The sequence below is a fragment of the Thermobia domestica genome, chromosome 12 (assembly GCF_964235325.1).
Source record: "Thermobia domestica chromosome 12, izTheDome1.hap1.1, whole genome shotgun sequence".
Classification (NCBI taxonomy): Eukaryota; Metazoa; Arthropoda; class Insecta; order Zygentoma; family Lepismatidae; genus Thermobia; species Thermobia domestica.
In genome coordinates, this window is record NC_137465.1 from 142,369,709 (window position 1) to 142,381,894 (window position 12,186).

At 34.9% G+C, this 12,186-nt stretch overlaps 1 protein-coding gene across 4 annotated transcripts in view; it reads right to left on the bottom strand.

The window, feature by feature from the left end:
* Positions 1 to 12,186, bottom strand: part of LOC145666699 (Y+L amino acid transporter 2) — a 240,121-nt gene that overhangs the window by 37,004 nt on the left and 190,931 nt on the right. For all 4 annotated transcript variants that reach the window (XR_014127806.1, XR_014127807.1, XM_081734195.1 and 1 more), the window contains exons 4-5: positions 2,155 to 2,199; positions 559 to 682 (exon numbers count right to left, since the gene is read on the bottom strand). Coding sequence is in view for 2 of the 4 variants with exons in the window: in XM_081734195.1 (XP_081590321.1) it covers positions 559 to 682; positions 2,155 to 2,199 (169 nt within the window). In the remaining 2 variants the exon portion in view is untranslated. The remainder of the gene's footprint in view (positions 1 to 558; positions 683 to 2,154; positions 2,200 to 12,186) is intronic.

Genomic DNA, 12,186 nt, shown 5'->3' on the forward strand with positions numbered 1-12,186 from the left:
GTATAGTGCTTATGTAGAAGCACTTTCTGCCCAAAAATAGAGGTAATTATCAATCGATACAAAGTATCTCGTTGTAATATGTCGTATTCATTTATTTCGTCGCACATTCTGATGGTATATTACTAACTCACAGGGCTTTTCATTCACCATAAAAAATCATCTTTAAAAGGTATTTGGTTTTTTACACCTTGCCGATTTTCTAGTTTGCAAAGTCGATTCATTTCCACTTGAACATTTTTTAATTCCATTCTCAACTTTTGACGCTTGTTGATTTTCCACAACACGCGCGATCTTATCTGACACAATGACACCTTTGGGAGATATTTCACTATTGTCACTTGTTTTTCAGCCTCGTTTTGTTTGTGAACTGTCTTTTTAGCCGGTAGCCCATTATGGTCACTTCGACGTATGTTTCGGTTATCACTGTCATTACTGTTCGCCCACTAAAAGAAACATTTTCATCCAAAGTCTGCCAATGACGCGTTTAAGCTTATTGGTTCACGCCAAACGTCAATTCAGCTACTGCGTAGTATAAAAGAAATATGGAAAATAACTTACCACTGCAACTGCTTCAGAACCTAAGACCTCTTCTGGTGAAAGCGTAGTGTAGAAAGCAACATTTGTCATCACATACACAACGGTGACAAGTGAGCAGGAGATTGCAATCGCACGAGGCAAATTTCTGGAAAAGTGTAAGTCAAGATATTCTAATATTGTGACAAAAAATAATTTTCAATATCACAAATAAATAAAAGCTAGAAACACAGAAGTTAAAGTAGATCTGTCTTTTTTCAATAAACAGTAATCAATTATTTCTGAAACGATTGGTTGACGGCAAAATATTACTCGGTTTCTTCCTACTGTCTCATCTGATTCATGGATATTTTTAATAATTAAAGTGAAAATTACAGTGTAGTAAACCCAGTATCTGAAATAACAATGATGTCAGAACTCATTGTATGTAAGAAGCTGACAATGGCAGGTCATCAATCCAGTTTGAATTGTTCTTTCTCTGATTTTATTCCTACTCCTATTCTGTTTTACAAAGCTTGTAGATTAATTGTTTACATTTCTCTATTATCATTTTATTCTAAAAGTCTCAATGCAAGTTCTTCAAACATCATAACGAAATTATTATTATCAAGCGATCATTAGTTACTGTGAACCAACTCATCTCTATAGTAATGGAAACAGTTACTGAAATTCCAAATTCTTTTAGTTTTTTTTTAACAGCTGTCATACCGTTGTGTTCTGGAAGAAATACACTTCAATGCATATGAATATGTATGTAGATTTAAAAACAATGCCTTGTTGGTGAAATGAAATATTTAGACATTGCAAACAATTTTTTTGACATACGTATAATTTTCACGCAATTTGTACTTATAGGCTATATTTGAGACAATAGATTTTTAATGTATTTTCTGGAATAATATTCCATTGTTTGTAGTTATAGTCCATAAATAGGATAGTTTAATTTCTTCTAAAATAACACTTCGTTCTGAATGGTCTATTATTTTTCCATTCTTATGAGAAGAATACTTATCTTACGTCCTGTTCAATATAAATATACTGTATGTAATAACAGGAAATGTTAATTTCTCCGTCTGACACAATATAAAGAAGTTTCGGGATATATTCTAATACGAGTATTTAGACATGGTTGCATTTTTAGTAAACGTAATACAAATTATTTCAGTAAAATCTTCAAGCATGTATCAATGTTTTATGTAACTGTATCACAATGTTAAAAATAAATATATAGATCTTGAATCAACAACAAATTTTGAGAAATAATGTTTTTCAAATGAAATTATAACTTCTGGCTGACGTTACAAGCAAAGTTGGAGTTACGTGCAAAATGCAATGAAAATTTAAAACTGTTAGAACCAGGAAATAATATAGACGGCACAATTATAATTAATTTTGATAGATCGAATAGATACTATAAGTGCGTATCACTTAATGGATTTTGGTTTTAGAAAACGGCTGACTCGACTGTTAAAAATTATACATAGAGTTGTCATCTAGCCATGCTACTCAGCTCATACTTTTTAATCACCATACATCTGACCGACATATGACCATACACTCAACCAAGTCTTATATGTTCATAACAACTTACTGAAATAATGAATAAACAGATTGCTTTACCTTACAGGATCTTTCAGTTCTTCTATGATGAAATTGAGGTAATTCCTAGGGGGGAAAAAGGACAAAAATGAATTTATGTTTAAAAAAGTGACAGTTGTTCAGACAGACAAACACATAATACAAAATGTATTGTTATTCCAGAAAGACTAAACCAGTGTAATTATACGAACATTTACGCACATAATGCAAGAAATTGACAATCGCATAGTTGATTCTAGCAACTTAGAAAGGATGAAGACGACAGAAAAAAAATTATTTCTTTATCTTATTTATTTATTTATTTATTTATTTATTTATTTATTTATTTATTTATTTCGAGAATTACTCCAATTCAGTATCAAGATTTGGTTATTTTAAGGAAATGACTTTGTGGATAAAATGACTACAACTTCCTTTAATTTCAACCAATAATATTAAAATAAGAATAATTTCGTATTAGTACAATCTATCATTAGTACGAAAATTTATTTGAATAACGAATGTTCGAATTTCAATTTAATATCTGTTTGGAAGGTACCTCTGTACGAAATGAAGGGAAGCTCTTGTTGATGCTCAAAAAGGGAAAATATCTTCTACAGGGTCTATGACGTACTATTTACAGTGAAGTTAGTTTTCTGTTGGTTCCAAATAAATATTCAAAATATGGAAATTACAAGGGTTATGTCTCTTGTGTTTATAGTACGTAAAACAGTCCGTCGTAATTATTTAAGTTAAAAAAAAAAGACTGTAAACAAGAAATAGGTTGTAACTTAATTAAGAAAAAAATATCTACATGAAAATAAGCATTGATATTAAAACATGCTGTATGTCTTCTTAAGGGTCTTCACTACAGCGAAATTAAACTACCGCTAATTTTAGAGTTTCTGTGATATCTTCAAAACAAATAGAAATATTCGAAAAGCAGAAACGTACCGGTAGTGAAATAGATAATACGATTTTGCATGTGATACCTTTGCCATAATTTACCTATCTGCTTTTGGTATGCCGCTATTCACAAAACCCGCAAAAAAATGCTAAATCTATCTACAGTTGCAAAACGAAAGCAGATAGATGAGTTGTGATAACGGTATCACATGCAAAATCGTATTGTCTAATTCACTATGTTTCTGCTTTTCGAATATTTTTATTTGTTTTGGAGATATGACAGAAAAACTCTAAAATTAGCGGTAATTTAAGATCCTTAATAGTCAAGTTATTTGGAACAATCCATGTACAGAGTTATTAGCACGGAAGTGGCGAACTCGTGAAGGAATTTATTGTAGCATCACTATGTTTCGAATTCTAACTAAATTAAGGAAAATTATAGACGGTCATTTCATCCACCGAGCTCCAGCTGTAATCAGGAATTTCTAATAACCTTCTTTCCAACCAGAAATTTATGCTAAATGTTTAAATCTCAACGCCATAGGGTGTACATATCGAAATATATATATATAAGGGGTTGAATGGCAAAGTGGCGTAAGTCGCTTTGAGACATTTTGATATACTGAGACTTACACCACTTTGCCGTGCAGGGTCATCATGAATTCGAGTTTACGACGTTCTTTATGCTTCCATCTAATGGTCTGTTTTTAACTCTGAGATACGCAACTTTGCCATCAAGGTCACGGAAATGGTTTAATCTCATAAAAAAAAGAAGAAGAAAAAAAAGTTACGACACTTTGCCATCCAAGGCCTCATATAGTTAGGTTAGGCCTTTCAGGTTAAGTTTCGGGAAATTTCCACGTACTTCCCAACATATATCTACGGCTGTACAAATATCACGAGACATGACCAAAATCTTCGAGATAATTACAGCCAAATAATGACAGAAATATATAAAATCACTGAGTCAACGTGCCTCCCAAACGTACTGTACATATTAAATTGTAATGGATACGAGGCCTGTCTAAAAAGTATCCGACCTTAATTTTTTCCACGCAAAGTAGTGATTCTCAGGCGGCGCCACCGTGCACGGTGCAAGGAGGAACCTTAATGCGCATGCTTGAATTTTTTCACCGCGTTCGCGTGTGCCAGTCGTGAGCTGGTGGTCGCGAAGTGAGGTGCTGTTGGTAGTGTTCGTCGGATTTAGTGTTTCTCGCAAGATGACTGAACGAATTGAGCAAAGATACTGCATCAAATTCTGTCAAAGGCTGGGTGATTCTCAAAGCCAAACAATTCGTAAGATTCAGCAGGTGTTTGGAGAAGATGCGATGGGTGTAACACAAATTAAACAATGGTTCAACCGATTCAAAGATGGCCGCACATCAGTCGAGAGTGAGCAGCGTAGCGGCAGGCCCCAAACTGCTCGGAATGCAGCTGTTGTTGAGCGGGTGCGAAATTTGGTGATGGCAGATCGCCGTTTGACAGTGCGGGAGATTGCAGATGTTGGAGTGAGTAAAGATTCTGCACTTGCAATTTTGCGTGACGATTTTAACATGAAACGAGTGGCTGCTAAATTTGTACCCAAGTTGTTGTCTCAGGAACAAAAAGACACCCGTTTTGACGTTGCACAGGACCTTCTGGACACCACCAACACTGATCCTGGGTATCTGAATTCCGTGATAACTGGAGATGAGTCATGGATGTACGGGTACGACCCAGAAACAAAACAACAATCGTCTCAATGGAAACATCCCGATTCTCCAAGACCGAAGAAAGCGCGGCAGGTGCGAAGCAAAATTAAGGTGTTGCTGACTGTTTTCTTCGATGCCCGTGGAATTGTGCATCACGAGTACGCACCGGAAGGACAAACAGTGACAAAGGAGTACTATCAAGATGTTCTCAGGCGACTCCGTGACGCAGTCCGGCGCAAAAGACCAGACATGTGGACAGCGAAGAACTGGCATGTCCATCATGACAACGCCCCAGCACATTCATCCCAATTGACCCACACGTTCTTAGCCAAACATGGAATTACAACCGTTCGCCAACCTCCCTACTCTCCAGACCTGGCTCCTTGTGACTTCTGGTTGTTTCCAAAATTGAAGACGCCTCTGAAGGGATCCAGTTTTGAGAGTAGAGAAGACATAATGCGGAACACGACGACGGAGCTGAACAACATTCCAAAAGAAGACTTCCAGCGGTGTTTCCAGCAGTGGAAGGATCGGTGGGCTAAGTGTGTGGAAGCACAAGGGGCCTACTTTGAAGGGGATTAGGGTCCCAAATCTGTCAGGTATTCGCAACTATTTTTCTGGCCAAAGGTCGGATACTTTTTAGACAGCCCTCGTATATGTAACTAGGGAAAGGAGTAAACGAAAATCCCTTCATTTGTATTTATTAATTTTCATTTTAAGTTCAACATCCCACGATTACGTTCCGAGAATAAATAAAGTAAATAGTGATTACATAATGGACGAAATCGTAGAATGAAGGAAGTGAGACAAACGGGACAACCTATGCACACGATGTCTGTCCATCACAAAGTTCACTTGCCAGGAGCTGGAATCGAACTAGATACTCCATGCACCAGAAATGAGTGCACTACGACTGTGCGGTCTGGCGAATATCCGTCTATGATTCTGAATGGAATAAGAAATTATGCTCTTGCTAGGTGAGTGGCTGCTTAAGGAATTTATTTCTTATTTCCACCGACAAGGAAAAATATTAATAAAATTGATAAGACGTGGGTATTGCATGTTTTTGTTTTCCAATACATAAATCGCCTAAATAATTATTTTTTTTCTCCAAAACTATATGAATGGCATTTTAGCGAATTGTTACAATGTGTTTTCTGGAGTAAGTCGTCAGTGACTTACAGTATTCCTGAGCTTTATAGAAACACCGAATAAATATCAGAAGATGATGAAGGGGGGTCTTTCTTATAAAGATCGATGCTGTCGTCGTCTTGCAGGCACCTGTAGAACCCAAAAAGAACATCAACAGGCCATACTTGCACGTAAAGAACTTTCCACTTATGAATAAAATATCAGGACAGAACAATAAACCCTGAATAAGGAGTTTCCATTATGCACAGTTTACTTCCAGTATCACTTTCAACTGCATTTTGATTTTTCTCTTGACTAAATAAATAAATTGTAAAATTAATCATGTTTGTAACTTGATTATTCATCTTGCCTACTAATGCCACATTGACTTGATCCCTAGTCTTCCGTTGCAAGCGCTGCTATCGGCTAAAGGAATTCCACTCGCTTTCCCTCGCTTAGCAACAGATGAACCCTTACTGGCTCAACGCGTGAATGTGTGAGGGTATGAGCTTTAGTTCGCATTTTTGCCACGGCTCAAGACATTTTGGCAGCATAATAGTTTGACCTAGTTATCAATGAAACCAATCACTCTAAGGTGGCCTTTAGCGTAAGTGTTACAATTATCTGTGAGAAACTGACAGTAGCTGAACAATCACAGAAATCGCTCAATTTGTTCTTCGAAAATCTATTGTGCACGCATGGCAGGCCTATATAGTTCATAAACATGGATATTTCTTAAGACGTATAATTTCTCTAACTGCCTAAGCTAGGTTAGGGCTCTTGAAATAAATAAATAAATAAATAAATAAATAAAATTTGAAAATCCATTCCGGTAGCATAGCAATGAAACGAGGCGTTTTTTTATACTTATGATTACTAGAATACCTATTTTTCTTTACTTTAAATTGAAATAAGAAATTCTCGAAGCTTGGTGATTGTTTTCTCACACTTTATACGAGTAATACAATATAAATTACGCATTACTGTTAACTAAATTATTGGAACATTTTGAAGGAGAATTGAATCTTCAGGATCAATCCTCAGCATATGTTCCTGCTGAGTAAGTATAGGCTTTATTTTCCCCTCGTAAGCAGAATTCTGTCCCATTTTTCTTTTTTTCTTTTGAGCATCAGCTATGGGTTCATTTACACTCACGGGAAATATTAATTTGTAGTAGCACTCATTTGATAGAAATAAAACAAAGGCATTGCGCAAGAATAGCAGTTCACAGACCCATGATAGTTCTGAACATTGCACGTTCTAGCCAAATATCAACATTTCTCTACTAAGGACACAAGACAATGCACGAATATGATGATGCTAATATCAAAAAGGATGTGCCTTCTTTAGTATAAAATGTCAGAGAATATTATTTCACGTGTACAAGCGAATATCAACTTAATGAACGGATAATTATTCAGATCCTGTTCAATTTAGATCCCCCATCCCCCAGGGGAACAGTTTATGAATCCAGGTATTTTCAAAGTATCAAAAGGTGCTATAACATGAATGTTATTTAGTTCCCTGTGCAAAAGTACTTTAAGTCACTTTCTCAGAGGAACGCAGCAAGCGCTGTAGATATGCCTGACTTAAACATTGCCTCTAATCCTTATTCTGAATCGATCTATTTACTTAAACCTTCCAATTTCAATTTTCACATTCTCCGTCACAAGAGGAAGGAACTGATTACTATACTGCACCTTTACTGGCTTAGTAGCTCCGCCTAGAATTGTTAACAAATCTGCTAGAGAATCATTTCCATCTGAGTGCTCTGTGACGTTACAGTTCAACGCACCCGTTCTTAGTAAACAACACGGAGAGGGGAAGGAGCAGATAGGTAACCTGATAGGTAAAATACAGTGATGACAGCCAAACAAAAACATCGATAATGTGGTTGATGTTAGGCGTACTACTCGTGGATTCAGTACTACCCGTACACTGCCACCAGTTGCTTATTCTATTCTCTAACCTTATCCCCCTCTCCTTTGCTCACTGTGTTTCTCTCCGCTACGTTAGACATTGGCCAAATGGAAATGAGTGCACTAGAACCTGCCTTTGAGTATCAGGACAAAGAGTTTATGTTGCTATTTTCCCAGTGATGTCCGAACCGCAGAGAAGGTTCTTCTCTTACAATATTTTTCATTCGAAAGAAAACAATTTCATGTAATACATACAGTATATTCTTAATTAAGAAGTGGGTGCTTTAAAATTTTAAATTACCTTAAAAAAAAAAAAAAAAAAAAAAAAACTAGTCTCTATAGTTTGAAAAGCAAAGTGGAAAAATCTTGTTTACTCTACAGGCAATTTAGAGTTGCTGCTTCTTATATCTTACTTCTTTCAGCAAAGCTATTCTGTTAATAGGCTATGAGAACTGGAAGAAAGAAAGAGGAGGGCTAATCAATACAACACAATAAATCCAATTAAATGGTATTGCACGATGTTAAAAAGAAGAAAGAAGCGAGGATTTTTCGTTTCGAGTTAATTACCTAGCCTTCACTAAATCTACTTGGTAACTGAGGTTGTCACTTCTCTCACTAGATCCCTTGAGGAAAAATAAGTGTCGTACGTCAACGAAACAAACATGGATACAGTAACAAATTAAGATTTTGTTAGGGCGTGTGACTTCACGAGCGCAGGGCTGTCCACAAGGAAGATTACGACGCAAAATGCTTCAATATAATTTTAAAAATATAGATGTTGCTGTTTTGAGGGAATATTTTGGAAGGAATTGGGCAATAGGTCATGAATTTTGGCCTGAAAATGCACTCTGAAGGTCAAAATAATCGTCTATTTATTTTTAAACTGCATTTTCTAAGCGAAACAGGAACGATTTCTGCAAATTATACGTACAAACACGAGAACTGGCTGCCACGGAGCAGTCTGGCATTACAACTCGAACACCTCACCTGTAATTCCTAAGCGATCAAATCACACTTAACTTTTGTTGAGTTTGCCCTTAGAACCGGAAAGCCTCATATAAAGAAATATGTTATATACCTACATTTCACTTAAAAATAAAAATAATAATTAAAAAAAAAACATGCTAATCTACTCTCAACAACTACTAAAAAAATCTTGCTAATCATGATCATAAGGATTTTGTCATAACTGACAGGTCATTGAGAACCATTCTGGGACTTCGGTCCTTCGGCAATTTCTTTCTTCTTCTTCTTCTTCTTCTTTTTTTAATAATGAAAATATTAGCCTTCGGCTATCTTGGGACTTCACCCCAGACTGCCACACTTGCTCAGCCTCCGGCCTCGCATTTCATATTTCAGCCTTTACTTCCGTTCTCTGCACGGCAAAAATACACGTATGACATTCTTTAAAAAAATAAAATAAAATAAAAATAAACCCCTTCCTTTCTTAGGATATGTATTTCAGTCAAAGGAAATGATAGAAACTCATGTCCCCTCAAGTGCTGTGTTCAAAAATCCATTTCAAATGGTTTACCCGTTTTCCTTGATGAGAGTGATAACCCTAAAGTAATTTTGATTTATTGTAAAAAAAAAAAAAAAAAAAAAAACTTGACCTCCTCCTTCACTTGTTAAAAATGGAATTTCCGGAAACGCTGTGGCATATGCCCACTTACTTTTAATAAAGGGTTCATATTTTAAGTTTCATCTGAAAATCTCTTAAAATTAGGCATCTTATTATAACAATTGCAACGCTCACCCTTTTTCCTTCCCTTCTAAGGAAACTATCAAAACACGCTGAAACACTTCTTTTTAATTATTTTAAAGCAAAGGCCTAAATACCATTTTCCATGTCTCTAACGTTAAGGGATTTCGATATATCACCATCTTATTACAATTAATATAACTCCCATCCTTTTTTTAATTCCCGCTTTCTTCGTCTCTTCTACGAAAAATTTCTAGAAAACAGTTGAAACATCTTTAATTAGTTTAAATGCAAAGTCTAAATAACAAATTTCATATCTCTAACCTTAATAGATTTCGAGATATGGTCACCTTATTATAACAATTGTAACCCTACGCTTTTATCTTATGAATGTATTATTCTCGTTAATATTCACAATTACATCTTGTTCCATTTCTTTTAGCTTCTTCTTCTATCGTATCTCTAAAATGATTTGTTTTGAGAATCATACAGCAATTATCTAAATGCTGCACACTGTGATTATATCTAAATACAATACACAATTATCTAAATACACTATGATAATTAAGAATCGTAAAATGTCTTAATGAATAGTACTTCCACGAGTTCGATTGGCTGGTTGGATTTTAACATTCTTTTTCAGTACCGGGGTATATAATACGAGTCTCATTCTTTTAAAGTGGGAACCAAAGCACTACCCAGGTTTGTATAAGAGTAGGGTTCGCCTATGTCCCGTATTCTATGAGATTTGCCTTTCACTATGAGGTTGTATCCCAGCGTCTCAACAAAATTCTTCGGGATTCAGAATTGTCCTGTGATTTGTGGATTTCAGTAGAACGTTCTTATTTTTCCGTATAAAATACCTAATTGCCAAGAAGTCGAAAGCTATCGTCATGAAAAAATGTCATAGTAATTGTCAGTACTGTTGCGAGAATGATTTCACTAGCGGACACGGTAATAACTTACTTGGTGTGACACTGATTTGGAATGAATATTACTTTTTATTATTTTTTAGTTAGTTTTTATTACTCGAAATTAGGTTTTATTGTTTCATGTGCTTTCAAAATGCCGAAACCAATGTATGTTCTCACAAAAATCTACGAACTAAATGCTCCTTTATTATACCATGTAATTGTGATTATAAAAAGTTCTCCGTATTATCTGAAACGAAAGTATCCACATTTTTTTTTAAAAATATTAACATTACATATGTGGTATCCCCGCTGAGAATCAATCCTGGCACCCGTGCACAGAAAGCACACAATTTATCCACTTAGCTACGAAAAGGAAGTTAATATAGCTCGAAGGTAAGTAAGTATTTTTGCTGCATATATTTAATTCGCACTTGTTTACACCGGAAATTTATATTCAAAGGTATTTAATATACAATAATAGGAATGCTGGTCTATACTTTATCAAACACATTTTATTTATTTATTTATTTTTTTTTAAACTTAGAGTAGTTACTCTCATTTTGGAAAGCAACTTCAATGCAGAGAGAATTTATTACCACCATATTTAAAAGGCTATATTCTTAAAAACAATTTAACAGTACATAAAGAAGGTTCAATCATTAATAACTACAAAATTGAAAGCTTTGGACTGAAGTCATCAAGTTATGAGACTAGGTAACATTGTAATGCTTACTCTATTCGATGTGCCCTAACATGTTTCTATCTTACTGTTTTATTTTTATCTTCAAACACACATGATTTACAAACACTAAACGTTCTGTTTGAAACATCCGGTATATAGTCGTTATATATATATATATATATATATATATATATATATATATATATATATATATATATATATATATATATATATATATATATATATATATATATATATATATATAAATAATGATTCATTAGCGTCAGTATAGGTGACAGTTTCAAATTTAATATGGAGCAAGTACGTTTTCAAAAAGGTGGATTAAGATGGTCTTCAAAATCCATATTCTCTCGCAATTATTAGTGAATATATGAAAGAAATAAAATATACGTTTATTCCATATGTTATTCTTTCAAATTAGAGTCTAATAGAGCAACAAACGAAGATGTTTTAAAACTGATAGGAGAGAAGAGGACACTTGTAGCCACCATCCTTCGTAGAAAGGCCAATTGGATTGGACACATCTTACGAAGAAATTGTCTTCTTCACACCGCCATAGAAGGAAAGATGGAAGGGAAGTGAGGAATACGAAGAACACAGCTGATCGATGATTTGAAAGATAGGAGAAAATATTGGGAGTTAAAAGAGGAAGCTGAAGATCGAGAAAAGCGGAAGAAACATTCAAGCCCAAATTTAAAAATTGAAAATAAAAATATATATAAAAAAAAAATCCTCATTAGTCTCAGGATCTGCCGAAAAACAGAATACTTAATAAATAATAAGTGAAATTCCAAACATTGGGGCCTAAGAAAGCATAAATCGATTGTAACCTCAATCCTAGTTCTGGAAGTAAGTGCAGAAATACACAGGCGGAGAAAGCAATCAGCAGCAGCTCAGAGTCACCGCGAGCTGAGCTCGAGGAAAGGGTAATTTCTGCTATTCACTTCCCATTTGCCACAGAAAGAAAAGAAAAACTGCGAACTTTCTCAACACACTAAGTTTTGTTTATGTTCAATTATAGGTTTTGGACATGCCATGGCGAACTTCAAAAACAAAGAACTCACGAAATAAAGATTTTTACGGGGATTTCTGAGAATGTACAAAAATT